Raw genomic sequence first — 17,332 nt, 5'->3', positions numbered from 1 at the left:
TATGCCTGAAAAAGCCCATTAAGGTACTCAGTCCCATTGTCACTACGAATGATTTTAATGTTGGTGTCAAATTGAGTACGAACCATCTAATGAAAAGATTTGAAGCATGAAAAAACCTCATTTTTGGAACGAAGTAAATACACCCAAGTGACACAAGAATAACAGTCAATAAAAGTGACAAACCATCGATAACCAGAAATAGAAGTAATCGGGGAAGGACCCAAACATCAGAATGGATTAATGTAAAAGGGGAATCACTTCTTTGATTAACAGGAGCATAAAAAGAGCGTTTGTGTTTAGCCAGCTCACAAGCTTCACAAAAAAATTGACTCCTAGTACATTGCTTAGTTAAAGTAGGAAAAAGTTTTTCTAAAATCCCAAAAGATGGGTGACCCAATCTACGATGCCGCTGATGCAATAAAGGAAGAGCTGAACTCGTATCTGCTTCAAGAGCTTGACCCAATGACAAGGGCGTAAAAGACGGACGAGGTGCAGACTCTAAAAAGTATAGACCACCATGTGCTTTACCACTGCCAATCATTCTCCCCGTTTCCAACTCCTGAAAGACAGAATGTGTAGGATAAAAGGTCACGGAGCAATTCAATGAATGGGTAAGACTACTAATAGAGAGAAGGTTAGTAGAAAAATTTGGAACATGGAGAACTAAAGAAAGAGAAATGGTTGGAGAGTAGCTAATGAAACCTTTCCCTGATATAGCAGATAGGGAACCATCAGCTACTTTGACCTTATCCTTATCAGAACATGTAGAGTATGAGTCAAAAAAGGATGAACAACTTGTCATACGATCTGTGACACCAGAATCTATTATCCAAGGAAGAGAGGAGGAACCAGTAGATGCACGAGCTGGGATACCTGTATGAGCAAAGTACGAGGATGTGGTGGAAGAAGGAGAATCAACCCTAGCCATTAGGCATCTGAGAGTTTGTAACTCCCCTTGAGAAAGAGAACCACCACTTTGGGAAGTATTAGGCACATGAACTTGCAAACGAGCACCAATAGGGTCAGGCAACATGTTAACAGCTGACTCCGAAACATGTGCATGAGAATGCACAGGACCGCCGCCTCAGTGTTTTAAATGGCGAAAGGCGCACAGAGGCGCAAAAAAAAAAATTTCCTTCACAATGAGGCAAATTTTATTAGAACAAGTTTTCAACACAAACAAACACTTGTAAAACTTTCAAATGTCATAAAATATAACATGTCAATGGTTAAACGAAAGTACCAAACACGAAACATAACATATCATCCATGAAAAGCTAGTATAATACTCCCTCCGTCCTAAAATATTTGTCCGGTCCGCAAAACGGAGTCTTAAAAATAATACGATTTTTGCAAGAAAAATTTAAAATTTTTTTAACAACTTACTAGATGTCAATAAGTTCTATTAATTTGTGAAAAAAGTTTGAATTTTTTCTTTAAAAATTTGCATTTTTTTTAAGTTATCGTTTTACGGACCGGACAAATAATTTGGGATGGAGGGAGTAATGTTTAGCCTGAGAGACGTAACAAAAGGATTAAAGGCAATAAAATCAAGAGTCATGCATAGACATTGATCATCATTCTCAGAACCAAGAACTTCATCCTCAATTTCATCATCATCTGATGATTCTGATTTATATCATTCCACATCTTCCTCCTCCTCATCATCCGTCTCCCATTCTCCCTCTTCAATTACCTCATCTATAAGAGATGTCTTTCCTTTTGAAGTCTTAGCCTTTGGAGTTGGTTTTGCCATTTTCGCGATAGGTGTTGAGTCTGTTGACTTTGAACTTGATACTCTAGTTGTTTTCCTTGGTTCTTCGGCTCCAGAAGCTAAAGCAACATCATCCCAATTCAAATCACCACCCTCAAACACAGCTTCTTCCTCCGTCTTCCCAACCAACCATTCATTGCTCTCATCAATATCTTTCAAGGATATAGGATCAATGCGATCATGTTTGAGGTATCAGCGTCTCAATGCTCTATTGTACTTGACAAATACCAAATCATTGAGACGCTTTTGAGCTAGTCTATTCCTTTTTTTTGTGTGAATCTGCATTAACAATTAATTATACAAGGGACTTAAATTCATGATCATACATAACTAAAGGAAGTCAATGAATGAACTTGATTATCATATGCTCACATGCTCAAAGACACTCCAATTACGCTCGCATCCCGAGGAACTACAAGTAAGGGCTAAGAACTTTGACGGCAAAGTTTTGCAATTCGGGAGTGTCATGACCAAATGAGGCCCACCAGTCAGCTGCACACCATAGAATATTGATATTGGAAACATTCTTAAAGTGCAACTCTTAGGATTTAAATTAGTTACTAGTTTAAGGTTAACATGGTGATACCTGGTGCCCTTGTATTTCTTTGCCTCTTTGCCATTGCGTTATCGAAGAGTTCTTTAGCTCTCTCATACTTCATCAAGTCGACACAAATAAGGTCTTGTGTAGCAATATTGGGAATCAACTTTGTGATACATTTGTATAGGCCTCCAATGACTTTTGGAACTTTGCAAGCCTCTGAATCTTTGTAAAAAAATTCAGGATTTAAGTAAAAACTAGCTGCATGCAAAGGCCGATGCAATTGGGATTCCCACATCTTGTCGATTATCTTATAGACCTCATCATACATCTCCTTATTTTGATTGAAAGAATTTGCAATAGTTTCTTTAGCCCGATCCATAGCCTCATAAATGTATCCCATTGGAGGCTTGACTTCTCCATCAACCAATCTAAGTACCTTAACAAGTGGGGATGCGAACTTGAGGGCAAGGAGCACATTCCTCCAAAATGAGGCCATCAACATGATTTTTTCTACATCTTTTCCTCCTTGCTCTTTTGCCCATTTGCTATTGGTCCACTTCTCTGAAGTAAACATCTTCCTTAAGTTTCCCTTTTGTTCATAAACCCTTTGCAAAGTCAAAAAAGCGGTTGCAAATCGAGTTTTTGCCGGCTTAACGAGCTCTTTCCTCTGGGTAAATTGCCTCATCATATTCAACAAAGAGGATCGAGTATACATATAACCATGAATCATTATTGCCCTTTCCCAAGTTGTCTTCAAATTTGGTAACTTAAAAATGTCTTCTAACATCAAATCCAAGCAATGGGCAGCACACGGAGACCAAAACAAGTGAGGTCGTTTTGCCTCCAACAACCTCCCTGGTAATTGTTATAAATAAGTGGTGTTAGAAGTTAGAACTAGAAGTCTAGAATAATAAGTGATTTTTAATTGTTCATAACTTCAAGTAAGTAACACAACCAAATAGCAAATTAAAATTCTCACTTGCCGCCACATTTGCCGCGGCACTATCCGTAACAACTTGAACCACGTTTGCTTCTCCAATATGCTCCATCCACCCATCAAGCAATTCATATATCATTTCTGCATCCTTTACAATTCCAGACGCATCCATAGATTTCAAAAACATGGTCCCTCTCGGAGAATTCACCAAAAGATTCATCAATGTTCTATTTTTCCTATCAGTCCACCCATCGCTCATTAGCGTACACTCATATTGTTCCTGGTCCTTTTTGTGCTCCTCCATCAACTTGTTAACATGTTCTACCTCTTTTTTTAGAAGAGGAACTCGCACTTGATGATAAGTTGGTGGGGGCAAACCCGGACCGTATTGCCCAATAGCCTCTATTATTGGCGCAAAACTATCATTGTTCACAACATTTAGAGGTATCCCACAATCATATATCCACCTTGCAATAGCTTGATGAGCTCGGTCTTTTAATATTTTCTTATATGGTTCATTCTCATCAATTTTTGGCTGTTTGCCCTTGACTTTCTTATTTTCCACCACCACCTCTAGTTCAGGAGTGTAGTAAGTGTCGAGAGGCCCTATGTTTCTTGGTTTCTTAGGCTTAGAATGAATAGATGCAGAGGCTGTGCTTCCATGAGTAGAAGATTTCTGAGAACGGGGATTGGATTCAATAATATCATCGTCCAAGTCCAGGTCATAATCATCATCATTCATTGCATCATCAAAATCTGGTATAGACTTAATTTGACTATTTGCTTCATCCCTTTTACGTATAAACTCCCTCATCTCCTCTCTAACTTCAGGTGGGCATCAGCGACATGCCGCTGTATTCCTTTTAGCTCCTTCTGCAAGGTGTTGCTTGATTCTTGACACACCCATTTTTCACTTCGTTACAAAATATACATTTCAACTTGGTATATTGTGTGGATCAACCTTTTCGCAATACTTCCAACCAGGGTCTTTTTTACTAGAATTTTCAGATGTCATCTACAATTAACAAGTACAAATAATACCATAAACACATATAGCTGCTGGAAAAAAAAAAACAAACAGTGGAAGTGTGGAACAGCCCACTGGCCTAGTAAGAAACAAAAAAAATTGTCCAGGAGCCAGGATGTAAAAAAAGAAAAAGAAATAGCCCACTGGATAATCATACCATGAACACATAATCGACATAATGAAAAAGAAAAAGAGGAAGAAAAAGAAAAAGAAAAAGAAACAAAAAAAAAAAGAAAAAGAAAAAGAAACAGTGGTCCAGACTCCAGAAGATGAAAAAAAAAAAAGAATCGACTGAAAAAAAAAAAGAGAGAGAGAGGAACAGTCGACATAATCGACTGAAAAAAAGGAGGAAGAAAAAAGAAAAAATTGCCCAGGACTGGAAGAAGAAGAAGAAGAAGAAGAAAGAAGAAGAACCAGAGGTCCAGAAGATGTCGCCGGAGGAGGACTGGAGGAGGAAGAGGAGGAGGATCGGAGGAGGTTACCTCGCTGAAGAGTGAAGCCGGAAGCTGTAATCTCGATCGATCGTCGATCGCCTGTTGCTGAAGCTGCTCTGCTGGTGCTGGGTAGGTATCGTCTTTGATCGATTAGCCGATTAGGGTTGAAATCAGACTTAAAAGCCAAAATTATTCAGTGCATTGCGTCTATTTTCTGCAAAATTTGCACCGTTGGATCAATTTTTGGATCAAAAACAAAAGGCGTGCGCCTCTGCGCCTTGTGCCATAACGTGCGCCTTGATGTTCTCCGCTATAGCGCCTCTCTTCGAAGCGCAGAAGCTGAGCTGCGCTGCGCTTCGCGCTATAGCGCGCGCTTCACGCGCTTTTTAAATCACTGCGCCGTCTCGACCACTGCCTCGTCCACGAGAGTGACGACCATTCAACTTCCAACAAAATTCCCTCGTATGCCTGGTTTTGTTGCAATAGTCACACCAAAGCAATTCCTTATCAACTGAGCCACTTTTATCACCAATTTGACCTTAATTATACTTAATATCCCATGGAGAGTGTCACGCCCTCGATTTTAAACATAAATAATTATAACATTTGATGATTTAAATCCTCACAGGAGTTACAATTAATAGCCCAAAAGATAATTCAGTCCCCAATTCCACAAACTTGCCCAATAAATTGCAAAGTTCCACAATAGAAATACAATACCATGTAATTTAGTTCACAAAGATAGACAAGTATTCTTCGAAAATAGCTTTAATCGGTAACAATAGCATGTACTCCAAGCATTCCATGACAGTGACCTGCAATGTACCTGAAAATGATAGGTTGAGCTACACTAGCCCAGTAGAGAAATCTATACACAAGTTATAAGAAAATATAATGAGTTATGCATCCAGAGTGAGAGAACTATGACGGTTATGCCCAAGGTACGTATGACAATCACTCGCTAAGATCAAGAGATTCTAGACATCCTATATGAAGGATCTATCAAATCATTGCCAAGCCTAAACCATTATCATTCTCATTTTCCATATCGTCACCAAAATCTCATTTCTCATTTCTTTATCACTCGTCATCAAATCCGTTTCATCCATCATCATAATCCTTCATAATAAAAAGTTCATTTTTGTTTTCAAATAGATGTAATGTACAGAAATACATGACCTTTAATGGCAAAATTCCGTTGATTTGAGCTTGAATAGCTGGAATCCATTGATTTGTGCCCAAATACCGAAACCGTTGATTCGCTCAGGAATACCGTTGGATTCCAAAACCAAATTCCTTTCTTTTGAAAACTTCGATAGAATCAATCGTTTATCTCTTTCTTTAACGGTCACAATCTCAAGCAGTAAACAATCCAAACAACGACATGAACTTCAAAAGTCAATCATAATTCCCTTCATCATTTGAGACATTCAACTGTATTACCACACCTTGCGTTACAGTGAATTCTCTTCACCTGGGTTTCCGCATTACCACACCTTGCATTGTGGGCCCTCTAGAGTCTCCGCATTACCACATCTTGTGTTGCAGGACCCTCAATTCAAAATTCTCAACTCACACATACACACATGCATTATTAACTCATACACAAGAAGACAACATTTCCCAAGTTCACATTCTTTCCCGAGTATAACACCACATTCTACACAATGTGCTAAACTCATAAGTAACTTTATGACTCGCTAACCACTAGCCTCTATGCTTGAATCTCATGAAACAAGAGCTCAAGGAGTTTAGGGTGATCAACAAGATGAAATCACAAGGACACGAGAAACTAAGTTACCTTTCGGATCACTAGCCAAACTCACGATGACTCATCACACTCACCACAACGCCTCATATAACCTACGGTACACCTAAACAACCTTACTGTACAATTTCCATTCACAACGGTACTAAGATTACGTTCAACGAGTTTCGAAGGGATTTGAACGATCAACGAATCTTTGGAACCCGAGTAATCAAGTTTAGGGATGGTTTGATAATATTTAGAGTGTGTTAGAAGTGATCGAGAGTAAATACAATCAAATGGGATTCAACATTCTCAAAACTGTGTTTTGAGCACTGGGTACCGATACCACAAAACATAGGTATCCGTACCAAACCAATCCAGAGAGCAATTAGAGATCAAGGTATCGGTACCTCAAAAAGTAGGTATCGGTACTAAGGTATTGGTACCTCAAAAAGTAGGTATCGGTACCAATGCATTACAGTGGGTGATTTTGCAGAAAATCAAGAATGAGCACAAAGTTGAAATCCAACGAACTAAAGCACGATTTAGGCACATAATCATCACATAAACTCATAACAAGAGTAAGAAATCCCTACCTCATGTCAAGGATCGAAACCCACGCGATTTGATCAAGCCCTAGACTCCGAAAACTTCAAAATCAACCGAATCCTCTTCCTCCGACCAAAACCCACAAAATTCAAGCTCAACAATGTGGGTAGAAGGTCAATTGGAGGTAGGTTTGTATGGGTTTTGGTGGATTTTTGAGTGAGAGAGGAAGAGAGTGAGAGGGAGCCGAGAGAGAGATGGAGAGAGAGTGGGATGGGAGAATTTGATCTCCTACATACACACACACCTTTTTATACTAGTACACACACAAAACACACTTGCACTCCCTCAAATAGCAATCCTAACACATTAACCCCAAATCAAATAAACTCAATAGATTTCACATTTTCCTCAATTTCTAACATTTATAAAACTTTTAAATAATATCCGAAAAATACAGGTCCTTACAGAGAGGGAATGTCAACTAAGGCAGAGCGATCCGGAATGGGAGGATGAACCATCGTACTTTGTCTACTCTCCTCCTGTTGAACACATGCATAGGCCTCTCCAAGAGTAGGAAAAAGAACCTGGCCTAGCACCTGCACTCGAATCTGATCATATTCTATGTCAAGGCCAGCAAGAAAATCATAAATGTGCTCCTTCTCCACCATCTCATGAAATGTAGTGGCATCAGCAGTGCAAACAGCTTGAAAGGCTCGATAATAATCAAGTTCTTGCCACACTCCTCTCAACTTAGCATAATACACAGCAAGGGATTGATTGTGTTGATCCAATCCCCTAAGTCTCTTCATTAACTCAAAAGCTTGGGCATCATTACCCTTCCGGGAATAGGTTTGTGCCACAGTAATCCAAACCGTATATGGAGTGTCCAGAAGCAAGAAGGTATGACGAATAGTATTTATCATAGAGTTGAATAACCAAGTCATAGCCAAAGCATTTTGTGATTTCCAAGTCTCAAGTTCTGGTCCAGCAGTTGTTGGTTGAAAAATATCAAGAGGAGAGTTATCTAGAGTCTCAACATGACTTAACTCATTTTTGGCACTAGCGGAAGCAGTTTTAGGATCCTCCGACATATCAACAGAGGAATAACAACGCAAAGCAGACAATAACCAGTAAATGCAACTCTAAACAGTCTCAAAACACAACAGTAGCGGCAAACAAATGTCACCCAGCAGAAAACAACCCTAAAAAACAGAGATTCCAGCACCCGCAAACCAGCAAAAAGGCAAAACGAGTACCCACAAGCTCTTAGCACTGTTCCAGCAGTCAAGGCAGCAAAAGAAGCTCTGAAAGGAGCTTGAACAGGCTGGGTCTTGTTGGAATAGGCTTGAAACCTCAACGAAATCGACTGGGTAAAGTTGCCGGAGGTCCAGTGAAGGTCCGAAAGGCCGGTGTAGGTCCGGCGAGGCTCAGGGTGGTTGTTGGTGGTCAGAAAACCGAACAGCAGGTTCGTAGATGTGTTGTGGTGCTGCTACAACGAGAGAACCCAGAAGATACGAACCAGTTCGTATAAGTACGAAAAGGCTGGGTGAAGGTCAACGAGAGTCGTACGGCGTCAGGAGTAGTCGTACAGTGTCGGAAAGTGGTTGTAGGTGTTCGGCGAGTACTGGGTCTTCATCATCCAGCCTTACCGATCGATGGGTAAAGGTCAACGAGATGGATGCTGATCGTCTTCAAGAGTCTCCAGGTATCGCTCTGATACCATGTGAAATTGGGGGGAAAAGGAGAGCCAACCCAAAATTAGGTTTCTCTCTCTCATACTTTGTATTTATATGGACAAGAGTAAAAGTACAAATATACTCCTAAGTAACAAATACATAACAAAGTGAACCCTAACTTAACATTAAAAAAAAAAAAAAAAAAGCACATAAAAGAAACCTAACCCACCAGAGTGAGCTAGGCCCAGCCCAAGAAAATCCAAAACATAAGCCTAAACTTTCGGAACTCTTCAAACATAGCCACCCAAAACCGCCGCCCATCAAAACAAACAGAAAACCACCATCACCACCTAACAGCCGCCTCTGACAACCACCAAGCCGCAATTGGCCACCCCAACTGAGAGACAAAACGGTATACAAAACAACTAAAAACTGCCGCGTAAGCTCAACCATACCGTTAGGCAAGGACCAAGGCACGCAATAGTGACCACAGGGGGAGCCATGCTGATCATGTCGCCCAATCCACCAGATCCACCTTGCCGTTGGGCCAAAAACGGACCACCCAGGAGAAAGACTGACCAGACATTGAAACGGAAAGAGAGAGCACGGCTGAGAAAGGGGGAGACAAGGAGACATGCAATGAAAGACTGACCGGAGATTTAAACGGAAAGAGAGCACGGCTGAGAAAGGGGGCGACAAGGAGAGATTCAGTGAGAAAAAACCCAAAAGACAGAGGGTATGGGGTTGGAAAAAAAGGAAGGGAAGAGGGACAAGACGGAAACCGTGAGAACCATACCAGATCACCAACCTCGTCGAAACGTCCATGACCCCAATAGCAATTGCCGAGAAACCGCCACTTCGGCCCCCATAAACGGCCAGGAGAAATCGGAAATGTAGAGATCCCATCATCCACCAGAGCCACTGCCGCTGCCCATCTCGTTACCAGTGCCGATCAGTTTTGTGAATAAGAAAAGAAACAAAAACGAAGATACAGGAGAAGCGGAAGAGGTGAGAAGGAGGGAAAGAGAGAGAGAAGGGGGGGGGGGGTGGGGTGGGGCGCCTCTGCCTCCCGCCAAATGTAGAGAGTGAGAGGTTTAGAGAGAAGGGAGAGAAAAAGAGGCTAAGCGTGATGTTATGTGTATGTTATCAAAGCCTCAGCTGTTACGGTAAACTGCCACATCGTCCTTTCTTCTGCACTCATTTGTTGAGCATGTGATGCTACCTTTAGTTTATTTATTTATTTATTTTGTCTGTGCGAGTGATCAGTCATCAGTATGCTAACTTTGGTTGTTTACTAACTGGAATGGGTGATAGTTAATAATGGCTTCAGCAATAGTTATCAGCTTGCATAGGGTAGCTGTAACTGCTATTATAGCTATTTCTGTTAGGTACCTTGATATCAATTGTTGGGTCAATTTTTTAACAGCTCAAACTTTTGGGGCAATTTACAATCTAATATGTTAGCAGAGCTTTTGCTTTTGGGAGGTCTTGGGTTCAAATCCCTTTCCCTGCATTTGTCCCCATTTTGCATTTAGCTTCTTTCCATTTAAGCATCTTGTTTGCATCTCCACATGAAAGATAGGGTTGCATGCGAGGGAGGTTTTGGATTGCTTGATGTTCATTGTATAGCCCATTTCCTAAGAGCATAAACTTTTGGGGTAATTGGTGATCAAATAGGTTCACTATGTACTGCTACTGCTGCTTCCGTTTTGGTTGTTACACTGATTAATTTTTCTTTCATTTTTAGGTGGGTTTCCAAGCAATTGCTGAAGCTCTGGGATTGGCTGCTGTGAAGGCTATTGTAGCAATTACTGCCATAATTGCTGGAGGACGTTTGGTTAGTTATCTCTGTTTCTCTGTGTAAACATTTGCTGCCTTGAGTGATTTAACCACATTTTGTGCCCTGATGGTGAATCTCCGGATATAATGCATCATCATTTCTATTTGGATGAAACTATTGAGCAGCATTTGACAGGTTGAGGATTTCAAAGTTTTCTAGTTATTGCCAATTTCATCTTGTCAGTCATTCTTGTGCCAATTTTCAGCTGCTTCGGCCAATTTATAAACAAATTGCGGAGAATCAAAACGCCGAGATATTCTCTGCAAATACACTCTTTGTCGTTCTGGGGACTAGTCTCCTTACAGCTAGGGTATGTAGATGTGTTAGTAAGTTTAAATTTTTTACATCTTAGAGTTAAGTGCTTGCATTTATTGTTTTAAGTTGAACAGGCTGGTCTTTCCATGGCATTGGGAGCATTTTTGGCTGGTTTGCTACTTGCGGAAACGGAATTCTCTTTACAGGTTGAATCAGATATTGCTCCTTATCGTGGCCTTCTACTGGGTCTGTTCTTCATGACGGTAGGCACTCAGATTTATCCGTGGAGTATAGGTTCTTTCAAATCTTGTCTAATTTGGAAATCTTGTATCTGTATAAAGTTTCTTATTGATCTAGTTAGAGACAATCCTCTAGAGCCTCTGTTTTATACGTAAAAGATCCTCTCCTTCTGCAGTTCTCCAATTGTTTGGGACATCAGTTGCATCTCTCACCACTTTCATGCATTCATAGATTATAGTCTTCATACCAGTCTTCTTCTGCAGAAATGAGAATAATGAAACTGGTCCAGGAATAATTGAATTTCACCTATTTTAGCATTTTGATATGAGCGCTCACATGAATAGTTAATCTGATACCTCTGTGATGGATGTTATTTTTGGGGTTTCAGGTTGGAATGTCCATTGATCCCAAACTTTTCGTTTCGAACTTCCAAGTTGTTATGGGGACGTTAGGTCTTCTAATTGGTGGCAAGACTTTATTGGTTGCTGCAGTTGGTAAACTTTTTGGTATTTCAATCATATCTGCAATAAGAGTTGGCCTTCTGCTTGCTCCGGGAGGAGAATTCGCATTTGTGGCTTTTGGTGAAGCTGTTAATCAGGTTTTCCTCTCTATGATCTGAATGTTGTGCTAGTATTTTACTGCATCATACCTCTTAAACAGAAGTATATAATCGTGGGTATTGGAGTCAAAATGTTGTTTTATTGTTTTGGGGGGCCACATAATAAAAACTTGACATAGTCCTCGGTGCATCATTTCAGTTTCTACTAGTTTACGTGAATATGTGGCTTATAATTATTGAAACAGAACAATTCGGATTCAGAATATCAGTGAACTGAAGTCTAACCTGCTGACAAATGCATAGGAGTGTATTGTTTACATCATAGAATTTTGCTGTGGCTCATGATAGAATCTCAGGGTTTAATCTTAGTCACTGCAACTGCTTAGGTCACATTCCCAAAAGACAACCTTTTATGGTTGTTATTTGACAATATCATTCTGATAGCATGTTTCATCGTCCTGGGAAGTTGTAGGCTAGATGGTTGATACATTCCACAACAAGATAGCAAGGGTACTTAAGAAATTTTATTAGGTTCTAGTCATGGGCTGTAAGGATCCATGGTTACAGTAACCACAGAATTATCCTACTGGCTGTTCAAACTTCCATATATGCATCCTGGTTCATTTTTTTCATCCAGAGTTCTAGGGGTAAGTAGGAATAGATTTTGCATTAAACAGCTTTGTTGTGGGGTCTCTAAGTCTTAAATTGATGCAACAATGAAGAGGTTGGAGCATAAGTGATGAGTGAGTGAGAGTACTAATTTTTAGTTGCTTTCAAGCTCTCAAAGTTGTGTGATGCAATCCTATACTTCGGAGTGATGGCAAAGAAGCCCTTGAGTGTGATGGTTTGAAGCCTATACTGTAATCTTTTTTTCGGTGGAGTGGATGGGATGCATTTCCAGTATTGTTGGCTTTTCTATGAACTTCCGTGCATAACATTAGGTATCATGAACTTTACAATAATTTCCATAACCAGAGGCAGCTCCACATGTTGATGTGGATGGTCACATGAACAGCCAAAAAAAAATCTTCATAATACATGTAAAAATTTTAGGTCAGCCTTTCTTTTGAACACCCAATCCAAAATATTTGAACATCCGGCCCAAAAAATCAACCCCCAAATCAATCCAATTTAAATAACTCAATTATGTTTTTCTTTATTTGAACACGCAACTCAATATACTATGAACACCCCACCAATTTAAATAATTCATAGTTGAATACCTAATACATTTGTAAGGGGAAAAAATCTGCTTATTATTGTTTCAACACCTCCTGAGATCAACACGCATGCCTTCTTACCGGAACCCTCGTTCTACGAAACAAGACACCGTGAGCGCACCTTTGCCTCTCGTTGGCAAAGGCCCTCCGATTGCGAAGTCAGTATTTCGTACTCATAAAACCCTAATTCATAGTAGGTAAAATAATGTATATCAACATACCTCCCTTCGTGGATGTTACTTCTTATTTATAGATGTAGACTTGTTCTCCAAGTCTCCTTCTCTACCTAGGGTTCCAATCTCATTAGGAATCCTAAACCATATGGGATTCCCTCCAATATGGTAACTCAATTATAATCCCTTTATACGTCGGCGGTGCACAGTTACTATGGTGCACCAGTACCACGTGTTAGGCTAACTCATTGAACAATATCATGTGTTCGGCCATACCAACGAGCACCTTTATGTGGTGCAGCTGACACTGTTTGGCATCACTGCCTAGCAACCTCAAGCGTTGTGTATGTGTTCGGCATCATGTCCTAACACCCTCTCATGGTGCCGCCTCCCAGCGCACCTGTTAGGCATTATCACCTAGCACCTTCACATGGCGCCGCCTACTAGCGCACCTATTAGGCACTATCACCTAGCACCTTCACATGGCGCTACCTACCAGAGCACCTGTTAGGTACCCTCGCATGGTGCCGCCTACCAGCGCACCTGTTAGGCCGTACCGTGCACTCTCACGTAGTGCTCCGATGCAGTCATGTGCTATGCACGTGCTCAAGCTGTGTTTCCTCTATTCGGGAAAATCCCTCTTCAATTGCTCCCCAACTTTATCTGTCATTGTTGTTCGACAATGATGGAATAAAGCTACTCGTTATTCTGCTCAGCCTCTGTGGTGCTCAGCCTCCCATTTTGCAACTGGGTAACTGGGTCCTTGTCCTGGTCGGAAGAGTGTTCGAGTATCATTATCGAACTCAATCCTACCCTTTGTACCCCTGCCTTTCGTGGCAATTAAACTTCCTGGTGTTTATTTGGTAATCTTGCCCCGTGCGGCGCTTACTTTTAATTCATTACTTTCAGCCCTTCGTGGCAAATAATCTTTGTTTTGCGTGCCTCTCATGGCGTTATTCGGTACCTCTGCTCGGGATCTTAGTTGCACGAAGCAAAAGCGGGGGCGGGAGCGAGGGAATACAAAAGCTCCCAAGGTTGGGAGCGCATACATATATTATTAAACTAATGTAGCATAGAGTATTTACTTTAGAAGTACAATCATTATAGGAAGTACAAATATGGGCCAAGTCCTCCATAAGTGTAAGAAATGGGCTAGTGTTACAATATAGTATGATTTTCTTTTCCAGATATCATGACTTGGGCTAGATATATGATTTTATCAAATACCAATTAATAAAGCCAAGTGATAAATCCCTGTCTTCCTGTACAAAGATCATACAAAAGCTCCCATCTTTGTAAGGAGCGAGCTCCCATCTCAATGGGAGTGGGCTCCCGTCAAGCTCCTTAGTTGGGAGTGCAAAAGCGGGCTCCCAAGGTGGGAGCAACACCACTTTAGGAGCTCCCTGCAACTAAGCTCGGGATGCCCATACGTCAACGTGTGTACAAACACAGCAGTATTCCTTACTGGCTTTATGAGTTCTTTCAGGATTTCAATGCCTTGGAAGCTTCTTACCACTATATTTTGCTTAAGTCCATTTATCCTTAGCAAAAGGTCCCTTCACCTAAATCTGCTCATGCTTAGGGATTCTCTAGCAGTGCACGTTGCCATCTGCTAAGTTCATTTGTTTTTAGCAAATCCTTTGCACTCTTGCTAAGTTTGTTCGTACTTAGCAACAACCCTAGGTCATTCCGTACTTTCGCAATTTCTTTGTATTTAATCATTGCTTTGGCCCAAAGCTTTCTTGTACTTAGCAAATTTCCAGCAATGTTCACTACTCTAGGAGTACTCATACTCATCCTAATTCTGGGCCGAACATGGTCGTTTCGGTATTACTCAATGCCAATACCTGAGCGCGTATGGACTTGGCTTGTTGTCAAGGCCTAAGTTTTCTTTGTACCTTGCCTATCTCGGGCTCTGCTTGTAGCCAAGGCCTGTGTTTGCTTCCCAAGTTGGAAGCAGCCCGAGTGTATTTGTATCTGGCTTTTCTCAGCATTGTTCGTTGCTATCGTCCTAAGTGCATTCATACTTAGCCAAATCTTAGCTTCATTCGTTGCCATTTGCCAGGAAAATTTCCTTCAATCACCTGCAACTGACTCAGTTCTTTCACACTTATCCATTGTTCTCATATAAGTTTTAATAAATACACGGCATTCTTCTTTGCTCTAGCCTAAGTGCTCTTGTTTTTAGCCTAAGTTTTTGCGTACTTGGCAGATACTTAGCAATCTTCATTGTTGTAGTCTAAGTATTTTCGTACTTAGCAAATCTATTAGCAGTATTCATTGCTAGTGCCTAAGTTTTAGTCATTATCCAAGCTTATTCACACTTGGTATGCCTAAGTGTATGCATACTTAGGTTTTGCTCGTGCTTGTTCATGCTCGGTGAACTATCTAAGTTTGTTCGTACTTAGGTATTGCCCGAGCTTGCTCATGCTCGGCAGACTGCCTAAGTTTACCCATACTTAGGTATTGCTCGAGCTTATTCATGCTCGGCAGACTGCCTAAGTTTATTCGTATTTAGCTTCCTTCAATATTATTCATTTCTCTTGGCCTAAGTGTCTTCCTACGTAGCCAATTCTTAGCATTAATCGTTGCTTTCGGACTAAGTGTATTCATACTCAGCAAGTTTTCAGCTATATTCGTTGTTATAACCTAAGTTTTCTCGCACTTAGCAATATTCTGGTTCGATCATACTCAATTGGATTTTGGCACTCTTCATGGTCATGGCCTAAGTTTATTCACACTCAGCCAAATTCTGAGTTTGATCGTACTCAACGAATATTTTTGATGAATGATCTTTGCTCCCTAGTAAAGTATCCTCAGCTTGTTCTTGCTAGGACCGAACACATACAATATACATGCTGGAAATAATCTCTTTCAAGCAATTTTATTCGTAATTCTACCAAAGCAACTCGTAGCTATGAGAAATATTGAACACTAACTCTTACTAAGTAATCCCATTACTTGACTTTATTTTGACTGATGGCCCTTCGTGGCCAAAGTACATTATGCTCGGAAGCCGATCGCGGCTGCTCGTTTATCTTACTAATTTCATGTGAGCTTCTTAAGTTTTTCATACTTATCAATCTTATGTATCTCGTACATAGGCTTAAGTATTTCATACTTATCAATCTGATGTATCTCGTACATAGGCTTAAATATTTCATACTTGGTAATTTCTATGCCTAAGTGTTTCATACTTAGCAATTGTCAAGCATAGTTGTTGTTCGGCTTATGTTTTTTTTTTACACGTAGCAACTCAGAGAAATGTTCGTTGCGTACGGCCTAAGTTTATTCGTACTTGGCAATCTCGAAGCGATATTAATTACTTAATGCCTAAAATTATTCATACTTACGAATATGCCAAAGTCTCTTCGTACTTAGAAATGCTCCAAAGCAATGTTTGTTGCTTAAGCCTAAGTTTCTTCATACGTAGCCATACTCTGAGTTTGTTCGTACTCAATCAATCTTTGGCACTACTCATTGCCATGGCCTAAGTTTATTCATGCCTTGCCAAATTTTGAGTTAAGTTATACTTAATCGGATTTCGGCATTGTTCATTACCATAGCCTAAGTTTATTCACACTTAGCCAAATTCAGAGTTTGATCGTATTCAATCGGATTTTGGCATTGTTTATTGCCACGGCCTAAGTTTATTCGCACTTAGCCAAATTCGGAGTTTGATCGTACTCAATTGAATTTTGGCATTCTTCATTGCCACGGCCTAAATTTATTCACACTTGCCAAATTCGGAGTTTGATCCTACTCCATCGAATTTTGGCATTGTACATTGCCATGGCCTAAGTTTATTCACACTTAACCAAATTCGGAGTTTAATCGTACTCAGTCGAATTTTGGCATTATCATTGCCACGGCCTAAGTTTATTCATACTTAACCAAATTCGGAGTTTGATCGTACTTGGTCGAATTTTTGGCATTGTTCATTGCCACGGCCCAAGTTTATTCACACTTATCCACCCAAGCATATACGTGCCTTGGTTCCCCAAGTACAGTCATACTCGGATTCCAAGTATACTTCTAAGTTTGTTCGGGACATATTCTGAGCTCGCTCATGCTTAGGTCCCAAGCTTATTTGTGCTCGGCCGAGTTTTGAGTTTATTCGTACTCATTTGTTTCTTAAGCTTCTCATACTTCGTTGGGTTCTCAAGTTTCTTTCCTAAGTCATGTTTGCATTTAAACTTGGAAAATTGCAACATTTTTTCAAATTTCGTTTTAATGCTTCATTCCAAGTTTATTCATATTTGGATACACACTCACCCTACTCCCCAGTATGGAGGCAAATTAAGTGTCTTTGGTTCCATACTTAGCTTATTCGTGCTAGGACTGAACACAAATAAAA

The 17,332-nt window shown here is 40.4% G+C and overlaps 2 protein-coding genes across 10 annotated transcripts in view; one reads left to right on the top strand and one right to left on the bottom strand.

Annotated features, from left to right (window-relative positions):
- LOC131304250 (K(+) efflux antiporter 2, chloroplastic-like) overlaps positions 1-17,332 on the top strand; it is a 38,322-nt gene that overhangs the window by 8,646 nt on the left and 12,344 nt on the right. For all 8 annotated transcript variants that reach the window (XM_058331437.1, XM_058331464.1, XM_058331449.1 and 5 more), the window contains 4 exons: positions 10,436-10,525; positions 10,734-10,838; positions 10,918-11,046; positions 11,412-11,621. In XM_058331437.1, coding sequence (XP_058187420.1) covers positions 10,436-10,525; positions 10,734-10,838; positions 10,918-11,046; positions 11,412-11,621 — 534 coding nt within the window. The remainder of the gene's footprint in view (positions 1-10,435; positions 10,526-10,733; positions 10,839-10,917; positions 11,047-11,411; positions 11,622-17,332) is intronic.
- LOC131304292 (uncharacterized) lies at positions 1,127-9,901 on the bottom strand. 2 transcript variants are annotated; one of them, XM_058331498.1, is made up of 4 exons: positions 3,295-9,901; positions 2,361-3,170; positions 2,147-2,266; positions 1,127-2,053 (listed from the first exon to the last, which is right to left on the bottom strand). In XM_058331498.1, the coding sequence occupies exons 1-3, from the start codon at positions 4,064-4,066 to the stop codon at positions 2,187-2,189; spliced, it is 1,662 nt and encodes a 553-aa protein (XP_058187481.1). In that variant the 5' UTR covers positions 4,067-9,901; the 3' UTR covers positions 1,127-2,053; positions 2,147-2,186. The 2 variants fall into 2 exon arrangements, with proteins under 2 accessions (XP_058187481.1, XP_058187473.1); XM_058331490.1 differs by having other exon boundaries at positions 1,127-2,266.

The sequence above is a fragment of the Rhododendron vialii genome, chromosome 1a (genome assembly GCF_030253575.1).
Source record: "Rhododendron vialii isolate Sample 1 chromosome 1a, ASM3025357v1".
In the NCBI taxonomy this organism is placed as follows: Eukaryota; Viridiplantae; Streptophyta; class Magnoliopsida; order Ericales; family Ericaceae; genus Rhododendron; species Rhododendron vialii.
This window is presented reverse-complemented; position numbering and strand designations above follow the sequence as displayed.